The 20,958-nt window shown below is 45.3% G+C and overlaps 1 protein-coding gene across 2 annotated transcripts; it reads left to right on the forward strand.

Annotated features, from left to right (window-relative positions):
* Positions 1–5,520: 5,520 nt before the first annotated feature.
* POPDC3 (popeye domain cAMP effector 3) lies at positions 5,521–20,158 on the forward strand. 2 transcript variants are annotated; one of them, XM_082480540.1, is made up of 4 exons: positions 5,521–5,660; positions 15,016–15,768; positions 17,629–17,737; positions 18,674–20,158. In XM_082480540.1, the coding sequence occupies exons 2-4, from the start codon at positions 15,278–15,280 to the stop codon at positions 18,992–18,994; spliced, it is 921 nt and encodes a 306-aa protein (XP_082336666.1). In that variant the 5' UTR covers positions 5,521–5,660; positions 15,016–15,277; the 3' UTR covers positions 18,995–20,158. The 2 variants fall into 2 exon arrangements, with proteins under 2 accessions (XP_082336666.1, XP_082336667.1); XM_082480541.1 differs by lacking the exon at positions 5,521–5,660 and adding an exon at positions 12,930–13,582.
* The last annotated feature ends 800 nt before the right edge of the window (positions 20,159–20,958 follow it).

Consider the following 20,958-nt stretch of genomic DNA (forward strand, 5'->3'; position numbering starts at 1 on the left):
CTTTTTGGTAGATGCATCTTCCTAATACTGAGAATGAGAGCTACAGTGGATGAAACAAGAGTTAAATAGTATGGTATGTGGCTCAACTGAAATTGGTTCAACTTTGAGTTAGTCCAAACTTGCTTTTAACAAGAAGATGGGCTCTCCCAGCCAAACAGACCTCCAGCATTGGCCGGCACATCTGGTCATCTGGATCCTTCTAAGCGAAGATAATATTTTATTTAAAACATCTTTATCTATTCTTAATGACAATGCTTGTGAAAATAGCTTGGTTGGTAAGGACTGAGATAGACGGCTTCTGGGAAGAGATGAGGGGAGAGCTGGAAGAAGGTGAAAAAGGAAAATGAGCAGTAAGAGTATAGAGTTAAAAATAAGAAGTGTAAATCTAAAAGCTATTGAAAACATTATGTAACTACTAAGATATTTGACATGAAAGCTTAGGCTGGGAATTACAGGTTTCCTTCCTTTTTCTACCAACATCTAGTAGGAGGTTGATGACAACTCAGAACTTCAGCAAGAGAGAGTATCAGATACTGATATCAGAAACCACCTCCACGCCTGAAGAGTCTTTAAACATTTGTGATGGAAAGCATCTGCTTTATTCGCCTGACTATAACATAACCACAATCATTTTCACAATTGGTGTCTTCCATAGTTACATAATGCTTTGAAGAGCTTCTAGATTTACAGTCTGTATTTTTAACTTTATATTCTCACTCCTGAGCAGACACTTTCCTTGAGGGGTGGACTGAACTACGGCTCTGCGGTGATGCAATTGTCAGGCCAGTGAAGCACCTCACCTCACAGAGCCACAATTCAGCCGCATCCCTCCCCCGTGCGGGCGGCCCACCTTTTACCTAACAGTCCCGTGGTTAAAGCACCCAGCTGAGCAGCTGGATGTCTAAAACAATTCTAATCTACATCTCTTTTTTTTTTTTTTTGCCATACAAGCATTTACCGTGCTGTATTTGCCTGCTTCCGAAGACCTGGAGATACTCAGCATCAGCGGGGTGTTATCTGAGCGAGGCAGAGATGCCATGGGGCAACGGCTTTGGCACACAGTCCAGCTTTAGCGCTAGTTTCCAGATTTGTTTCTCTACTTGGCGTTAAACTGTATTTAGCTGCAAAGTGGATACAGTCTTGGGAAAACGCAGGTCTTTCCCACACTGAGTGCCCTAAGCAGGGGGCTTTCAACCCACATGGTTTTTGCACCCTTCTTCTCGGCCCACAGAAATCTCGGACCCTTCTCTGGTTCCTACATTTGACAACAGCTGCACTTTGTGCAGGGCTCAAACCTTTGAGGACGAGAGAAGCAGGCTCTGAGCGCATCCTTGGCTCTGCCGCGGTCCAGCACGGCGACTGAGCTTAGCGATGGCTGTGGCAAGTGCCCTGACCAGAGGGACTCTGGCCACGTGCAGAAACCACAGAGGGGATTCCCCTCTACAAATCTAAAGCCGGGAAAGTACTCACTGAGTGAATTTAAACATCTCCTCCAGCAGCAGCCACAGACCGGGATTCACATATTTTTGTTGCAGGTAAATCCTACGTCGGGTACCTCTTCCACCTCTTCCAGATGCTGGTGTCTGAAATGAGCTCGGGTTGGGAAGAGCTGGTTTCCAGAAGGAGAAGTCTCCTCCTCTGTGGTCAGGCTGTTCCAGGGTGTGAAGCCACTTGGTCAGGGAACTATATCCCCCACGCCATTGCTTATGGAAACCTGAGTGGAGAAGCCACCGGGGCTCTCCACCTTAACTGCAGTTGAGGATACTTAATTCCAACTCTATTATCCTAAAGCCTTTAAAAGTGAAAAGATAAAAACTTAAATGTACTATTTAGCATTTTATTTGACTGATGCATAAAAAATAAAAGCGCCTTTTGCCTAAATTAAAACTATTTTATCTGTACCTGACAGGGAATGCTGTTAATTGAATGACATTTTAAAAACGGTTTCCAATTTGAATTTTGCTCAGTTCTGCAGGTTTCATATGATCTGAACTACAGGATTATATTGTGTTATGACACTACTTGGTTGACGTCTTGCTTGTAAGAGTTAGGAATAAAAGCTACTTTACTAAACAAATGCAATCCCGATTCTTCTTATTTCAGTTGTACCCACAAATAAAGGGAGGAGGGGTTTCTGTAGAACTCAGCTATACAAAAGTCTGCTAAAACCTTTTCAAAGTACATAAAAAGTTTAATTCTCATTCCAAAATGACTAACAGCTCCTACACAAGAGCCCTCTTGTGACTACCTGGGAAGTACAATATTACATCCATAGGGGGAAAGCACATCGCTTCTTAAAGAGATAATTCATCATGTCACCTGCTACCATATTCCCCTGCTTCATAACTTATTTTTATTGACCAAGGACAATGCAGGGAAAGAAAAAATGCAGTAGAGATTTATTAAACATTAAAAAAGTCTAAGAAAATATAAAAAATCTCCCCCTTAAACACAGTTATTGATAACTTCTCCTCCTAGATGTACCGTTACTTTACTTCAGCGATAATGGAGAAGGCAACCATCTGATGTTGTAAGTCAGTCCCTCCTTAAGCAGTTACTGAGGAAATAGATGGGGCTGTTTTCTAGACAGTGAAATCATACACTGAGCTTTCTTTCTTCCGCTGTCTGGGGGGAATCGCCGGCACACCCAGGGGAAGGTCTGGTGCCAGCACTCCGGGGTCACTTTTGGGTTCCCGCTTGGGTAACCCTGCCTTGACTGCAGCAACGCTACCAGCGGCGTCCGGAGGCAGGGCTGTCAAGAAGCTGAGAGCAAGGCAATCTGCGCGTTTTATGGAGCTCTCAGACTTCTCCTGAGATGGATCGTGCCCAGAGAAAGGTGCATCTAAGGTACTCCCATAAATCTAACAGCGGGTACAAGAAGAGAGCTATTCACAACCAGCCAGAAACTCACGCCGTCCAGTTTCACAACTGAACAGTGGGACTGGCCCGAAGGTACCAGTTCAGGTGTTCAGGTTCCTGTCCAGCCCAACTGGAACTAATCTTGCACTTTCTGCTGCCCCTTCCCAGCTGGCCCTGGCTGGCTCCTCAGCCAGGTACCTTCCCACCCTCCGTGCAGAGCATTTGCCACAGCTGAGCCTCCCCCTGGACCCAGGGCCACAAAGTCTCCTACTGCTTTTCAGGTCTGATACTGGATTTCTGAGTCTCGCCACAGGCTGTCTTGTAAGCTCACCTTTAAGTGTGACCTGTATATCTTGCCATACTGCTGCAAAGAATAATATTGGGTATAATTTGGTTTTACATTTATTATATTATATGACCTTTTAAAAATAGTCATTTGATATAAATACCCCAAGTGGTTTTAAATACATCAAAGAGCAGTCCGATCACTCGAGCGGCTGGTTCGAAGCACGCTGGGCAGTGCTGGGCTCTCCTCAGCGCATGGTGTCTCGGCCATTTTGTTGTTGCCCCCCTTAGATCTCTCATCCAGGCACAATTTTCAAGCCTAGATTGAGAAGGTCATTTGTAGTCTCAGTCTTATAGTGCTAGAGAATATTTGATGTGAACTTGACTGAATTAAAATAGTCACAGTAGAATTACAGTAGAACCATTCTTTGGTGATCTATATGTCTGTGGAGAATTATGATGACCATTGCTTCCAACTCAGTACAACTCAAAAAGTGTCAAACAGATATGCCATCAAAATATACTGATTTTCTTGCTTCTTTTATCATGATTAGGAGGAACATATTTTAATCAATATAATAGTGGTTTATTAGAATAATGTAATCTCAGTAGATAAGTAGAACAAATAAAAAGCTTTAGCCATCCTTTTATTATGTATTTCCCCATCCCTTTGCCATGACCCCAATGAAGAGTCAATATAATGGGCAAATTTATGCCTATTGCAAGTAGGGATGAATCTGAATAAGTGGTTGAGTGCTTTCAACTCCACCTCAGTATGAAGAACAAGAACAACAAAAAGTAAATCAGCACTGCCTCGAGTTTGCCAGTAGAGAAATCACTCAAACCACACTGCTAAAATCAAACAAGTTGTAAATGCCATATGCAAAGCATATCTGAAAGGTTTTTGGAGCGACACTGCAAACACCTTGAAATGTTTAATTAACTACAAGAACCTTAATACATACTTGATTAGATTTACAAAAACACTTTTCTCTCTCAAAAATAATAAATATATAAGTACACTTAAAAAATAAGTATACTGCAGTCAGATAAGGAAGTTTTGAATATGTGTAACTCAGGATAGCTTTGGGTGGAACTCTTCTGGCTGTTTGTTTTCTCAAGTTTTAGGGGAATTGATTATTCCAAAAGTTCATGCACCTTCTTCCCTGGTAAAGATGGAGCTAAATATCCTTTAAAAAAAAGAAATCACATGGGAAAGCATGTTCACAAATATGTTAAGAAAGACTCTAATCCCTCTATGTAGAGCATGACAGGTTGCTCTGTCCTTTTACTCCTGGGGAAGCTGACACCAGCCCATCACCCTGCTCTACAACCAGCGTGTCAGCCCGCTGCGGGACCTCAGAGCTGGCCACCGGCGAGCGCACGAGGGTCTCCACACTCACTATTTAAAAGATATTATTGCTCATGCGCCAGTTATTGAGCAACAGCTTCTGTAGTAACAGGAGCTGCACATTTAATATGCTCTGAATTTCTGTATATTAACGACTTGTATGTCTTCTTCGATCGGTAAATTCTCTCTCCCCGAGAGACAAAGTGAGCGCCGGAACGAACGTGTGGCCAGTACGCTGAAGGGCTTATGTATTGCCACTGCACCAACACTTCCAACTATATTCTTGGTGAGGCATATGCTTGTTCTGAAACGAAATAACTGAAGGTTGTGCACGAAGAGGTGCACCGGTCCCTAAGGAAGGCACCCCTGGAGGCACGTACCTGCCTTCCGAAGAAACACCCTGCTGGGGGGGGCAGTAGGCGAAAGAGCAGAAAAGGGTATTTTTATTTATTCCAAACCAATAGCTCCACACAACTCAGCCCGAGGCAGCAGTGCCAAAGGAGACGCCTTTCCCTGCCCGCCTCAGAAGCGGCGGGTTTTGCGCGCCAGTCCCGGCCGAGCACCGGGGCTTTAAACCGCGCAACTTGAGGGGGTGGCACCGCCGCGGGCTCTGTCGTGTCCCCCCCCGCCAGGTGTCCCCGCTGCCAGCGCTGCCGCCTCCCCCCCGCCCCTGCCCGCCCCCCTTCGACGCCTTCGGCGCCCACCGGCAGCGCGGGGCGGCGGGGGAGCCCCGCGGCGGGACCGGCCGCCGCCTCCTCCCCCGCAACCCCGCCGCCGCCGCCGCCGCCGCCGCGGGAGGGGCGCGGCGGGATGGGCGGCAGCTCTCTCGCCGCCGCGGCTGCCCCGGGCTGGGCCGGCGCTGCCGGGCTCGACCGGCCCCGGGGTGGCCCCGCCGCCCGCAGCCCCCCGGGGCGGGCGGGAGGCGCCTGCGCGCTGCGGCCGCTCGGTGCCGGCCCCGGAGCTGGCGCCGCCCGCAGCCTCCCGCCGGCTTCTGCCTATTTTAGTCACAGCGGCGGCTGCGGGGGGACGCGGCGGGACGCGGGGCCGCTTTAGCGGCGAGGAGCGGCAGCCTCAGCCCGTCCCCGTCCCGTCCGGTGCGCGGCGGCGGCGTTCCCCCGGGCGGCCGGGAAACTTTTCCGAGGGCGCGGGCAGGGGCACGGGGCAGGTAAGGGGCGCGGGCAGGGCGGGGGCCGAGCCGAGCCGAGCCGGGGCGGGCTGGAGCCCCGGTGGGCTGGAGCCCCGGCGCTGCCCCCGCCCGCCCCCCGCCGGCGCTGTCCACTCAGGCAGCGCCCGGAGCGTCGCCCCGCTCTGCCCGGGGCCGGGGGGGCGGGGGGGAGTGGGCGAAAGGGGGGTGAGGGGGAAAGCCGGGGCCGCCTCCCGCCCCGCTGCGCTGCGGGGACAGGCGGACGCTCCGGGGACTGGCCCCGAGGGCTCGGCGGGGCCGTGGGCGGTATGGGACGGGGAGTCACGCCGGGAGGGTCGGGGCGCTCCTGCCCGGTACGCCCCGACGGTGCGGTCCGGGTTCAGGCTCGGCTAGAAGTTGGAGAGCTGTACCACGTCCCCTGTACACTGCCCTCCTCTTCCCCTCCCCGGGAGGGTCTGCCTGAAGTGAGACTCTTCGTGATGTATGTCGGGTTTGGGGTTTGTTCCCGAGGAAAACGCGCTGTCCGGTTCCTCCCCGGGTGCAGCGGGACCGCTCTCGCAAGAGCTGAGTCGAGAAGTATCGCTGCTTTCCCCAAACCAACGCGGGGCCCGGGGATTTCTGCCACTGACTAGGGTTTGGCTTCATAGGCTGCTGTTATCTGATTCTTCTCTCTCCCCCATCAACAAATGGTAAGAGCAGATGAACCCTGAAATTAAGATCCGGTTTTTGCGTTTGCAGTTGTTTCTTTCCAAAGATACAACGAAGGATACAAAACACTCCATTTCCCCAAACGATAATATTTTTTCCCCGAACATATTTTTCCAAGCTATAATATTTTACCACATTTTCTTCAGCTGTTCTGTAAAGCTTTGTGTGCATTTAGGCTGTCAATCACTTTATGGGCAAACATTTTCTATAGCTGATCTCTTGTAATATTGAATCATGGACCACCTGGTAGTGTTATAAAGATGTCATTGATAAAATCTGGCTTCCAGAACTAAAGCTTCTTGCCACTCTGTTGATTAACGGGAATATGATTGTATACATGCAAGTAAAAATGTCTTCACTGACCACAGCTAAACAAGAAATGGTTTCCGCATCTGCAGAACTATTGTCGTTCAGGCTTTCCACAAAGTTCTGTGTGGTGCCAAATAATAAAGTAGCTTAAAATGTCAAGTTTTTAGAAAACGCCTTGCCTGCAAAATACTAAATACACTGCAAGTCCTGTAGTGAGAATAGATATTGAAACAGACGGAAATGTCATACAGGTAACTGTGAAGGCAAAATTTATGGCAGGGAAGCCTTTTATGCTGAAAGTTGAGAACAAAAAGTTTATTAGGGATTCAAGAAAAGGGTTGTTAGCTGAAGGTACGTTTGATCTTTGTATTAAGTGTGCAGGCTCTTCAGAGGTGAAATTTTATTTTATCATTTTAATGTGTTCCTAGCGGAACACATTAAAAAAAAGAACTCTGATCAGTGTTTCCTGGTGATGATCCAGTACCTGTAATTGGGCATGCCGTTATTGTCCAAACAAAACTCAGGTGTTATATGGTGAACAAAGCCTCAGTTTGAGATTATATAACATGATAAAACTAAGAGTATTCTATTAGTTGTAAAACTGATGAAAGTGATGCTAAACCGGTGCCATGTGCATGCTTCTGCCTGGCTCTGCTTTGTAGGGAAAGCGTATGACACTCGTTCCAATAAAGCAGAGACTACAACTGTACTTCTAACCCCAAACCCTCCAGTAAAGGCAAATAATTTCAGCGGCTCCATTAGGGCATCCTCGTTACCTTTCACTGTGTTTCACTCTGGTTTACAGCTCACAGGGTACATAAATGTGGTGTTTCATGACTCAGCGTGCTGTTTTTCTGTTTGAACACGTGGCTCGTGACACTGCTTCTCTGTAATCCAGTTGTACGTGCAGGTGTAGTGTGATGAACCAAGCCTCTGTGTTTATGTCTTTTTTGGGAAATGAAGTTCACGTCAGGTGGGTGGTTTCATGGGAATACGTTCCCGACCAAAGGCACTGCTACACCGTACAGACTCATTGAAGCTGAATTCTGCAGAGTTCAGCTGTAGTTCATTAACACAGTTTTAAAGCACTTGTGAAATATGCATTGGAGCTGCGTTCTCTATTATTAATTTAAAAGTTGAACTGCAGAAAAGCTTGAACTTGTGCTTCACTTTGCAGTTTTTATTATAGAACACAATAAAACAGACCCCCTGAATTATTATTTGGCCAATGCTGTTCGATAGACAAGAGCCTTGCTCAAATTTATCCAAGTGCTAGCAATCCATAGTTAGTTTAAAAAATGTCTGACTGTCATTCCATATTCATGTTTCCTAGGAGTAAAAGACCTTAAAAAAAGGAGGGAGGGGATTATTCTTTTTAGTTTGGCAGGAATACCACACGTACTTATTGTTCATCAGTTCAGATTCAAATTGGAAGAAAATCTGTAATTTTTTTTTTCATATCAGCTACTGTCTCAATGATAAAATAGATCGCATCTTCAATATTGGCTTTGCAACCACAGAGGATTGCTTTGTATATTTTACGGTGATAAATGAGCAATCGTTCGAGTACTATAAGCTGTGTATAGTAAGCTGGTCTTTAAATATTTAAAGACTAAATAATAGCAGCTTCACTGTATGCAGTGCTTCTAATGAACCTGAAACTTCTATATTGCTGTAGGTTTTCTTTCTCTCTTGATGTCCCCGTGTCCCACCCAGGATTTTTCCACTTCTTAAAAAGATTGGTAGGGATTTGGGCAAATTGTACGTAGAATCAGGCCTTCCCAGCTGCAGCCAAAGAAGCTCAGTGAATTGAAAGTCCCCTCAAAAGGCTCTGGTTAAAGCGCTCAGCTTTGGAGAAAGCAGTTCTGCGTACGCTCCAGCAGGGAGGCGGGAGTCAGGGCCACCCTGGCGAGGAGGACAACCAGTCATCAGCCTCCTGCTGTTGGTGGGTCCTTCGCATGGACCGCTGACTTCAATGTAGAGATGGCATTGGGGTGTCTCCAGGGTTAGGCTGCAGCTGACCGAAGGGGATTCTTGGTTGAACAACCTTGAACATGGGAACCTAAATTTTGCCTGACCAGAGCAAGGTTTTGGCCCGGAAAAAACCCTGGGTTTGGCTGATGGTTATTTCTCAGAGCTGCCCTGAAGGCAGTGGAGCACCACTGATGCTTGGATGTGCCCCAGCTGCTTGTTTTGTAGCTCTGAGCATTCCCAGAAGGGTCACTCTCCAAGAAGGTATCACTTTCACTCGGATGCTCTGGGGTGGGGGGTCCAATTCAGGAGTTGGAGCCCGCGCAGCCCAGGGGGATACTGGAAGGACTGGGAAGGGTGCGGTTTGACTGCTTTTCCTAGAACCTGAGATGCTTTGCCTTCCCAGTGACAGCCTGCACTCGGAGCACTGATCCAGGGGGGTGAGATGTACCAGTGAGACATCAGTGAGACGCAAGATGCCTTCCTTGGCCCAAGGGAGTGCAAATCCATCTTCCCTGCTCCTGTGAGGGTGCTCTGAGTGATTTGTTTTGGCTCTTGTTGGTGGCTCACTTGCTTGTTGAAGCTGCGACGTTGCACAGACAGGAGACTGAGGGAAGGAGAACCGCGCTGCTGTTGCACTTCGTTCTGCGATGGGGAGCGGGATCCAGAGGCTTGGCTGCCAGGGTTGCATGTGTGTTTCATGTTAAAACGTCCCTTTCTCTGAAGAACATTGCCAGGAAGGGATGCTGACTTAGCATGGATGAAGGTTTCTGCTGGAAGGTCTGTATGAGGAATAATTTCAGAGACATACCTGTCTTCAGGGTTGTCTGTTGTCTAAAGTAGGTAGGTCTAGGTATCTAAGATAGGCTTTTAGATTTCATTGGGAAGAGCAGCTATGCCACTTTCTAGGTATGTAAAACTTGTTTGTATTAAGTAACTTAGGACAAAAGTCGCGAAGACATTGTTGTGATCATCCAGTCGGACTTCCTGGAGAATAAAAAATGTAACTGTAGTAAATCAATTCATTTTTTAATAAGAGCATATCCAGATTTATTTTAGGTACCAGACGGCATCCTAACTTCCTTAATGCCCAGCAAAGGAAGTCTTTAAAGCCATCCCATTAAGTAATTACCTTTGCTGTGTATGTTTGTGTATCTTTGTAATATGAATATATCTGGTTTTATTGTGACTGATTATCTTGGTACCTTTGTCTTTTAGATTGGGTAGTCCTTTTCTTCCTCATCCTTCTTCCATTTTTACTTCCTGAATAGCTGTTATGGACTGTGATGAGGACACTGCAGCCTTCTCTATATTGCGCAGGCTGCATTTTCTTGGGAAAACAGTGTTTTCCGGCATTATAATTACTGCGTTGTCTAGGAGATAGTCTCAAGAAGTTTAAGGTAAGCTAGGATATGAGTTTGTGTTGTTAGTTACTGTCCTAATTGCTCTATGTGTGCTTTGAGCCTGAAGTGGGTTGGAGAACAGTTTATCACTGCGAATGGCTTGTTTATCTGGGCATAGTTGCCTGTAGGCGCATAGCCATACCTGTCTGTCGGTGCATAGCTCCTCCATGCACGGCGTGAGTTAGACACCGCATTGCAATTAAGAGATTGGTTGTCTCGGTCCCTGTGGGTGTCTAACCTCAAGTGAGCAACTGTGGAAGGAAAGCAGCCTGGGGAGAGCCTGCTACACAGCCAACCCCTCAGAGCAATAGGTGTCAGTAGGGGGGGCAGAGAGAGGATTTCGGAGACGTAGGGGCGATGGAAGGGAGGGGTACATTAATCCATGTGTGCAATTGCATTGCATGTTAGAGGAAATAGGTGCGGAAATTAAGTAGCTTCTTTCTATACATCTGAATGATGGCCAGACGAGATGTAACTTGCCAGCCTTGATGGGGTGCTCTGAGCTCGCCCCTCTGGAAGCCGGGGGGCATCGAGAGACCCTGGGCTGGAGGGACCGCTTGGTTCCCGGCGCAGTTGCTGGAGCAGCTTCGCTGACTGCCAACCAGGCTGTGACCACGAGCTCATGTATAAACATCTGCACCGTAGATGGCTAAAACCAGTGAGACAAATCCTGCTAAATCCAGCATAATCTCATTTCGTACATGGAAGCATATATGCTGTAAAGGAAAATCTTCCCTTTTGCTTCCAAACGTGTAGCAAACGATGTACTTCATCCAGGCTGGTTACACGATCATCGTGTACGGTTCTACAGCCCGCCAACGTGTACAGGGTGAATGTGCTGAGGGCTTTCTGGCTGAATACTTGGGATGAGACAACTAAAGAATGGAGTATTCGAACTCTAAACAGCTTTACTTTTCACTTAATTAAAAAGCCCAAGGAGAGAACTGCTGATGCCCACAGAGCTTTTAGGTTTTATTTTTTGCAGAAATTAATTGTGATCCAGACACAGTAACTAACACTCAAAGCTTCTCAAAGATGAATTTGAGTCATCAATGACAAAAATGGGGTAAAGTACCTAGTTCTCAAGAAAACTAAAAATTTACGTAATTGGAAATTCTTTGTGGGAATATGCCAGTTTATGGGGAGAATGCCCATTTGAGGAGGGGGACTTATACCATGCGCATTTAAATTACAATATAAGTTCATTCTGTTTTGACTGCTTTAGTATACTGCTTATATGAAGTTTTAAGTTGATGGCAGGTATTTATTTTGGAGGGTATAAGTGAAATATTCCATTTACTGCTCTGAAGCTCCAGCAAGCTCGTTGATTTTAACACTTTCTGGTGACAGCTTAGTCCTTTCAACAATGCTGCTGTTTGTTTTAAAGAAGTCCACTCCGCTGTGTATTGCTTACATCTCTAGTCTGGACTGATTTTTCCCAGCACTTCACCTCCTTCTGCTGGAGACGACGTGATGTGTGGTGGAGCAAAACACTCAGAAGTATCTCAGTAATTCAGCCTGTGTTGACAGGGCATGTCTCCTTCCTGAGCTGGGAGGAGACCTCTTCCACCTCTGGCTCCAGCAGCCTACAGATGTCAATGTTGTGTTATTCTGCATATGGTAGTCACATAGCAGAGGCTGTGCTTGTGCATGGTGCTCCTTCTTCTTCTTAGGCAGGGGACAGAGTAGAAAGTATTTGACATTTACTTGGGCAAGATACGGTTCTTCAGGTTTATAATCCAAGATGCCCGCTTTAAATGTGGTTTCCCGCTGAAGCTTGCCTCGTCACCACCACCAAATGAAACTGTAGCGATAACTGTTCACCACAGACAGGACAGCTGAAGCAGAACATCAAACAAGGCCGCATCAGTTGGCACGTTCCCCATCCTGATAGCTAAGAATGCCAAAGCATTTCAGTGAAAGGATGGTGTCACCTCCGTGTGTTTACAAAGTTGGTAATGCCGTGCCACTGTGGGCACTTCGTAGACAAGTCCTCAGTGGAGGACGAGGCACAGTTGGTACCACAGCTGCTTGGCTTTTTGGTTTTGTGGATTTTTCTCCCCCTCACCCCCTACTGTAGGTGAATGGCTTTATTGGAGTGACTGTTCTGAAGCTCTCAAGAGTTTAAATTTTGGACTTGTAGGAACTGTAGAGAAAAATGTGAAAAGCCTTATCTTCCACTAAATACCAATCAAAGTCAGAAATTTTACTATGCTTAGGCCCATGCATACTATTGTCTCTGCTTTATTTAATACTTCATAAAAAACCCCTACCAATAATTTTTAGCTCCCAAATCTTAGAATAATGTCTTGATTAAAAAGAGGTGAATCCTCTCTTTCTGCCTGCAGTTCACGGGCAGCAAGCACATTTCACCGGGGCCTCGAGAAAGCAGCTCCATTTAATAGTAGCCTTCATCAGTATTTCCAGAGGGTTTGGTTTCGCCTGCACACTTCACGTAGCTCAGGAGAGTGTCGTGTCGGTGCAGCTGTATTCTGTGCCAGCGTTGGCCTTTGCCCTTTCTCTTGCCTGGATGAAGGAAGGTCCTCTCCAGCCTGGGTGATGCTGAAGCACAGTGCTGTACCGTAAAAGTTCTCATTGTGCAGATCTACTGAAATAAGTGGGATTTTTGCATGCAGTGGTTTTGGAAGACAGGTCCCATTCCAAAAATAAACAGTTAGAAATACAGGACAGTTTTCCCAGGGCTTTGGTTTTGCCTATGATGACCCTCTATCTGTGTCTTAGCAGTATGCCGTTCTTCCCAAATTATTTTGACCCATCTTGTCATGAATGGATGTCTTACAGCAATGCTATGAGCTGTGGTGCAGGCAGTCAGTGATTTTCTATAAGCAGATTGGAAACTGAACATAAATTTTGTGAAATTACTGCAATGTCATGTCAAATTATTGCAATGTGCAACTTTACATGACAAAAAGGCATTGGTAATGGAAAGTAAATTGCAGTGCGGATCCACAGCATTTTTGTTTGTGGCGTGCATACAGCTTCCCGTGTAACTTCTCAGTAATGGTTCCACTCAAAACACTGATTTTTTTTGTAGAAATTAGGGTCTTCATGAGAACTGCTTAGAGCAGAACATTGGCAATAGAGTAGAATTATTAACAATAATCCAAAATAACTGTTATCAGTGGTTCTATTTAAAAAAAAAAAAAAAAAACAAACACCAAACAATCAAACAAAAGACTTCTGCTGCCAATTTTTGACCGTGCAGTGGAAACGCTGACTGGATTCAGAACACAACGTCTGGGAACTGCATGTTCTAGTTTTATTTTCTTTCGGTTCAGAAATCTTACCCCTTGATCACAGAAGTACTGCCTAAAATTCCTCATGCTCTTGCCATGCCCAGGTAACTTCATCGTAGCTGATGCAGTTCTCATCTCTCATTCTCCAAGGCCTAAATCCTGCATCCAGCGGGAATCCTGTACCGGAGGAGAGTGTTTGGGTAGAGACAAGCAGCAAAGCTCATAGCTACAAAGTACCTCATTCTTGTAATGCTGGTTCTTCCACTACAGTAGGATATTGAGCACTTTTAATTTGGTAAGGTTCCTTGCTCTTTAGCTGTGATATTTTTATGGGTCAGTGACTTCCCTATCGCCACTCCCAGAGAGGGAGAGCTCTCCTCCTAACCTTTTCTTCTGACCTCTGCCGCTCGGTTGTTTAGGATTCTAAATTGTCCTCATTTAGCATTAGTGTCTTTGAATCATGGAATTGATGTTGGGGCTTGAATAAACTTTAAAGAAATAAAGCTGTAGCAGCTCGGAAATGTGATACAACTTTGCTTTATTAATTTCTTAGACCTGTCACTGTAAAAAAACCAACACTGAAAGCCCTGCTGAATGATGTTGGATGCTTCACTGCACCAGCAGGACTTTTTAAGTATTGACTTCTGTGGCTCTTGGACACACAAAAAAAGTTACCTTTGATATTCTAGAGAATCTAATAATTTAGATAGCAGGATATTTTTTACCTTCCCTGCTGTTTTACCAAGAAGAGAACCAGACAGTTAAAGACTTTGCTGGGTTTCAATCCTGATTGCACTACTGATAGACTCTGGCTTTGCAATTTCTACCATGTCTAATCTCACATTGAAGCATGTATTTTTACTTTAAAAGACAGACATAGAAAGCTGGTTTTGATTTTTTAATTTATTTTGGGTTTTTTTCCGTGCCTTTTGGTTGTGTGTTTTACTTTTTATTTAACTCTTAGGAATACATTATAATATGGAAGCAAATAGCATGTTTAACATTTTACAGTGTTGAACAATAAAATTAGGTGGCCCATGGCATGAAATTATGTGAAGTAGAACTTCGAATGTTATAAAATTGCTTTGTAAATGCCCTTTGAGAAGTATTTTGTAGGACTACTTACTTGATGTTCTAATAACATAATCTGTATAAAGCTGCCTTTAAGCTTTGTAGTCTTCCTTATACATGACAGCTTTTTGCCTGTCATCCTTGGAGTAGAAAAGACCATCCCTTGTGAACCTTGTGGGTTTCCCTTATCGTGGCGTTTGGGGATGTAGTTTGTTGTCTCCGGGGACAGAGCAGCCTTGCTCAACTCGTTAATGATAACAGAAAGGCAAAGAGGGGAAAGGAGAGTGGTTTGACAGAAATCCAGACTGTGATGGAGGAGGTGAACAAGGGACAAGAGTTCACTGTCTCTTCTGGTTCAAGAGCTAGGTTCAGGACCAACAAATACAGCTGGTTTCTCGGCAGTTAGGCTGTGGGAAGCCTTGTCACAGGATGCTGTGGATGCGATGTACATGGATTCAGCGGTGATTCGAAGTTGCTAGATTCATAGACAAGGAAACATGATCTCCAACTGACTGCATACTAAGGTTTGATCCTGGAATCGCAGGTCTACAGGGGGAATTGTATTATTGTAATGCAGTGTGTGGTTTTAGACAGTAAAAGCTTTGCTAGAGCTTAATTGATGAAAATAATTTTATAAGTAATTCGTCTTTTCTTCAGTTTTCCAGATCAGATGAATCTACAGATGACATGGCCAAAGTCAAGACAATGCATGAACTGATGAGAAACAGCATTGCCTTCTGAGAACATTAGGCTCCTAGTTGCTGGAAATCCTAGGTGCAACTTCACTACCAAAAGAGACCCTGATGTTATGTGATCATTGAACAGAGTTTGCAAGAATGGAAAAGCAAAGGACCCCACTAGCTGTATCACATAAATAAAAGTTTCCAAGATTCAGCCAACTCAAAAAATTATTCCAGCCATGGGAGAAAATGCAAGTTTTTGGGAAAGTTTGATATATGCACATCCTACCTGTACCACCTGGAAGCAAGAGGCAGAGGGATCTATCTACCACCTAGCCAGTATTCTCTTTGTTGTTGGCTTCATGGGTGGAAGTGGATTCTTTGGGCTTCTCTATGTCTTCAGCTTGCTTGGATTGGGCTTTCTCTGCTCTTCTGTTTGGGCTTGGCTGGATGTCTGTGCTGCTGATATATTCTCCTGGAATTTTATACTGTTTGCTATATGCTTTGTCCAGTTCATTTACGTTACCTACCAAGTTCGGAGTGTTTCCTTTGACAGAGAATTCCAGGAACTCTACAGTGCCCTCTTCCAGCCTCTGGGAATTTCCTTGACTGTCTACAGGAAGATCGTCTTGTGCTGTGATGCAGAAGTGGTTACCCTGGAGAAGGAACACTGTTATGCCATGCAGGGCAAGACACCCATTGATAAACTGTCCTTGCTTGTGTCAGGCAGGTTTGTATCGTTTTTTTCAGACTTACTGCACATATCTTTATTTTATCCTCCTTCTTGAAAATGAAAGAAAAAAAAAAAGCCTGATTTGTATATTGCTTGTTCATTTTCCAGCACAATAGATTAAATATTAATGCAAGTAATAGAAATATTAATAGGCTAAATACACTTGTCTAGGACAGCACTAGCATAAAAACATTAAGCACAAGATCTGTAATAGCATAAAGAAAAAGATTTTAAGTCATTCTTTTCTAGACCACTGTATTATAGCACTTAACAGGTTAGGCAGATAAATGGAAGAAATGTGTACTTCAGTCTTCGGGCTATGGTCTGCTGTCTGTCTACTGCCTAGCTGATGAACGCAGCATCTTTCTTGTTTTTCTTTGCTAATGTCATCTGCAACAGGACTAAAAGGTAGTTATGAAAGTGAATACACCACAATAAACTGTTTAATAGAGTTCTTGACTTTGATACAGATTGTACTTGGTTGCTTTCTGAGGGGTGGGAGAAGAGCGGGAGCAAGGCAGAGCAGAAGGCCCAAGAGTGCCCTTCCATTACAAGGGGACAGTTGAGCCCTGTCGAGATTTGCAGAACTGAGTCTACAGTTACTGTATACTGTGGCCCTTAGTTAGACCTTGAGGCAATAAATCTACCAGCTTGACTCCCTGCTTACTGGAGATCCTTCTGGCAACCTTGCTGATGCTTTCCTGAAGGGAAATACCGGCTTTCATACTGTATACAAAGTGATATACAGTACTGGACCACCACAAGAGTAGATGGGATACCCAGAGATGATGCCCGTGGTCTGTCTTTGATGGGACACCTTGTAGGTGCATTTTGACAGCCTGCTCCATGGACAGATGGAATTTGTAGGCAGCTTGAAACTCAGCTGATTTAGGACTACTTGCAGTGAACAATATGGATTTTAGGTAGTTGGCCCTAGTGACACCCTGATTCAGAGCATTCTTGGGAGCTGTCTAGAAAGTACTACATGGAGGTTGCTTTTAGTCATAGTCATACTAGAGGAGGAACGTCCATCCTTCTACATGCCAAGTCAGTTAGTAATCATGCAGGGAGTTCCTGTTACCCTCCTTCGTGCAGTATAGGGCTGCTTGTTCTGATTTTGTAGGAAGCATTAATCTCAGTGCAGAGCAGATGTTAAAAGGGGACTCCCACAGCTTGCTTTTTTTCTTTTGGCTCATGAGGTTCAAGCATACGTTTCCTGCTTGTGTGCCTTCAAACTTCAATATGATTTTAAACGTAGACAGAAAATTTTTCTTTGGCATCTGCAGAAAGCCATGGCATTCACACAGAGATCCCGTAGCCCCGTGCTGTTCTGGCTCCAGAGACAGTCCTGTGGCCACGTAATTTGTGTTAAACATTGCAAGAGCCCTACCTAACACATGCCGTGGGGAACTCCTGCTTCCCACTCCTTGCTTTTGCCACTTTGTTCCCTCTAGAATGTGTATTTGCCAAACCTAGAAGTATATATCCCATGGCTTTCAAGTGAAGGAGGCAAATGGTGTTGTGTGCATTGGTATTTCACCTCTCCAGTGCACGCTGGGCTTTTCATGGCAAAGCTTGCACGTCACTGTGCGGACCAGCCCCAGAGAGAACAATATGACTTGAGTAAGGCCTGGAAAGATTTAAATTTTGGTTGCACGATGGTCTTGTATTCTCTTTCCACTGACCTGATCGAGCTGTGTTCAAAAACATAATTAGGGTACTGTTGGCCAGTGATTGCTTTTTCATGCTCTCAGAGCTGGATTTAAACTCCTCACATAGTAGAAATAACACGTTGTTGTTGCAGTCGTCGCTGCTGTACAGGTAGTACTAACAAATTAACACATCTTATCTTGGTAGGATCAGAGTGACAGTTGATGGGGAGTTTCTGCATTATATTTTTCCTCTTCAATTTCTGGATTCTCCTGAATGGGATTCACTGAGGCCCACAGAAGAGGGAATTTTCCAGGTAAAAGCGGAGGTTGTTTTTTTTTTAATACCACAGAAAACTGTTCAAGTACTAACTGGTTTAGAAATAAGTTCATTTAGCTGTGGGTTTCATTTGTGAAATTATACAAACAAGGGGCATTCCGTTCATTTGGGGAGGGAAGTCCTCTTTACCTGCTGGACTGGTTATGCCGTTTGTATTTTCCTTCTGTTTGCATCTTGTCGTTACAACAAACTGAGTTGTTCTTTAAGCTAATCTGGGAGGTAGACTCTGTTTGCGTTCTTTGACTGTGCTACAATCCAGCCCTGAGCAACCAGGTTTGCAGAAGTGGGTGGAAGTTGGTGCTGAAGAGGCTTCGCTATGGGAGGTGAACCAGAGAGCACGGGCTGGGGAGAGGCATGCCTGTGGTACAGCTTGGGGACACCACGGGACACAGCGTCCATCTGGGCACTCCCTGTGTCCCTCTGTCCCTCTGGGCACACTCCCTGTCCTCCGGGAGCCCTCCCGCTGCTGTCACTTGGCTGACACGCTAGCTCCTGCCTGTGTGGGATCTGATGTCTCGTGTCACGAGGGCAAACGGCATTTGTCAAGAGCTTTCTTTAGACCTGCCTTCCCAGCTGGGGCTGCCGAGAGCGGCGCAGTGTGCAGGGCTGAGGCCGGGGCGTCCCGCTTGGGGCTGCCGTTCAGCGCAGGCATCGGCGTACTGTCACCGAGGCTGGCAAGACACAGTCATTCTGTCCATTCCCAGTCACCCTTCTCGCTCGTCTTTGGCGTACAGTAGACCTCGCAGAGGTCTCTGGCTGGATTGAATGGCTTTAATTGCAGTCGGTGCAAAGAGGGGAGGCACATGTTCTGGACACAGCCTGAGGGGGGGGGGGGGATGCTTTCTGAGCAAGGGCCGCAGCGGCAATACCACTGCCTTATCACCTATCTAATTTTAATTTTCTCTTCTTATAGGTAACACTTACAGCGGAGACAGATTGTCGGTACGTGGCCTGGAGGAGAAAGAAGCTGTATCTGCTGTTTGCTAAACACCGTTTCATCTCCCGCCTGTTCTCAATTTTAATAGGGAGTGATATTGCCGAAAAACTGTATGCCCTGAATGACAGAGTGCACGTGGGGAAAGGCTTTAGGTACGACATTCGGTTACCGAACTTCTACCACGTCTCACTGCCAGAGACCCCTCCGGTGCAGCCCTCCCACCGCCTACAGAGAGGGTCCCCCCGGCGCAAGCCTGTGGGGCTTACAAACTGCGGCTCCTTGGGCACACGGTCGTAGGAAGGACAACTCTGCTGCCGCCGTTCCCCAAAGCCATGAAGGGAAACGCGAAGCGGTGGAGCGGAAGAGCAGAAAGGTGAAGCAGAACGAGACCTAGTCAAGCCAAATTTGACTGACAAGTGCCATTTACTTTTGTTGAAGTAGCTCAACTTCTTCCTCTCCCTGTAGAGGCAGCGGGTTGGCTTCTGCGTTTTGACTGTTTGCGCAATATGTTTAGTTTCTGTTGATTCTTTTGTTGATCGCGGTCCTCCTTACTTTTGGAGAAAAACAAATCCTAACAGGCTGAAGTTTTATTGTAACTGTGGTGGCCTCCATGTTGTGTTTTTTTAAAAAAACCCAAGCCCACGGTATATGTAATTATACTTTCTCAAAATTATTTGCCATAATGAAGTATAGTCAGTATAGTCAATGAAAACAAGTAAGTTGTCTTCAAAATATAGCAACTTGCTTGTAACATTCATATTTATGCCACGTGAACATTGTCTCAATTAACCTGAACAATATTGCTGAAAAAAGACTAAAAGACCGATTGTATTGGGTTTGTTTTTAAAGAAATGAAAGATTTCGAAATGCACAGCAAGATTCTTAAAAAAACAAACAAAAGAAAACAACAAATTCTGTCCCATGAGCCACTGGTTTCTCTCCAGCTGTCCTAAAGAGGTATTATGTGAAAACAAACATAAATGTAATTGCTGGCATTAGAAAAGTAAAGCAGTTGTAACTGCTGCAAATATAGCTTAGGGAAATGATTGTGTAGTGTTTCTGATAGAATGTGACGCTATAGGACCCAGGCTTCCACAGTGTCAGTGCCATTCGTGACATGTACAATAAATACTGTTGATCAATCAACTGCCAAACCATTGGAGTTTGTTTTACAATATCCTTTTTAGCCAGGTTTGTCAGGAAGAAACTAACTAAGAAACAGCCACAGCAATAAATACCATTTTTAACCGGAACATTCTTGTTTAGCTTCCAGAGTCACTTTTCTGTGCCTATAAAATGATTGATTTAAAAGGTTTTATCTCCCTAACTCTGTGATGTTTTAATGGCGTAAGGGAGCATCAGCTCACACTTTGGGAGGAGAGAGTTGGTTTCGACCTTTGAGGTCACTGTGCCTTTGGGGAGAAGCGTCTGAATGTCTTTGCTAACTCACCTTCCTGATGCTATGCCTGATGCGATGCCTGCCAGTAATCAAAAAAAATAAGCAGCATTACTTTTTTATGAGACTGTATTGCTGCTTGATAGATCTGGAGGTAGATCGCATCTTTAATATTTTAAAATTGCTGGACTGTTTGGTAGGGCAATCGTTGTGTGTTTGTGTGTCCGGGTATACGTACGAGTTTAGATCTTGGGAGTTGTTGGTGGAAGACTTAAAATAATGATACAACCTCATGCTTGAAAGATGCAGGATGTGTAAGAAAGCTATTAGAAGTGATATGAAACACCACCTGTTTGAAGGGCCTTTAGTGCAGAACAGATGACATTGTACAAGTTTTGCTTTTAGCTTTATGTCATTTTCTCAGAGAGGAAAATCTGCCAAACGTAAGTAGCGTAGCATGCAATGTGATAATGCCCAAATCCTGCTAATAACCCTTCCGCACGATGTAGTCTCTCTATGTATTACTTACTGTGTGAAGTCCCTGAGTCACAAAGCTACTTTGTCTTGGTCAAAAGAGAACTTAAAATGTGGGAATGGAGAGTTCATTGGAGGCTATTAAAGACCAGCCCAGGAAATAACTGACGCACAAATTGCCCCAGGCTGGCAGCGTGTAGTAAGGCCGTACAGCTGTGTGTACCCTCTTCCTATGCTTTTCATGGTTAAGGGACAGGATAGCGGGCTACCTGACCCCTTGGTATCACTCAGCACAGGTATTCTCATGTACCTTCAGCGCTGTGATTAGTATTGTGTCTTATTTGTCGGCGATGCCCGAAGAAGTGCGTCATATCTCGTGGATGTGGTCGCG

The sequence above is a fragment of the Vanellus vanellus genome, assembly GCF_965231255.1.
Source record: "Vanellus vanellus genome assembly, chromosome: 3".
In the NCBI taxonomy this organism is placed as follows: Eukaryota; Metazoa; Chordata; class Aves; order Charadriiformes; family Charadriidae; genus Vanellus; species Vanellus vanellus.

Bases quoted from the DNA above. Each gene is read 5' to 3' on its own strand.
- POPDC3 (XM_082480540.1), top strand. From the start codon at position 15,278: ATGGGAGAAAATGCAAGTTTTTGGGAAAGTTTGATATATGCACATCCT. The intron at 15,769-17,628 runs GTTTGTATCGTT...TTATCTTGGTAG, and splicing joins TCCTTGCTTGTGTCAGGCAG to GATCAGAGTGACAGTTGATG. The intron at 17,738-18,673 runs GTAAAAGCGGAG...CTCTTCTTATAG, and splicing joins CAGAAGAGGGAATTTTCCAG to GTAACACTTACAGCGGAGAC.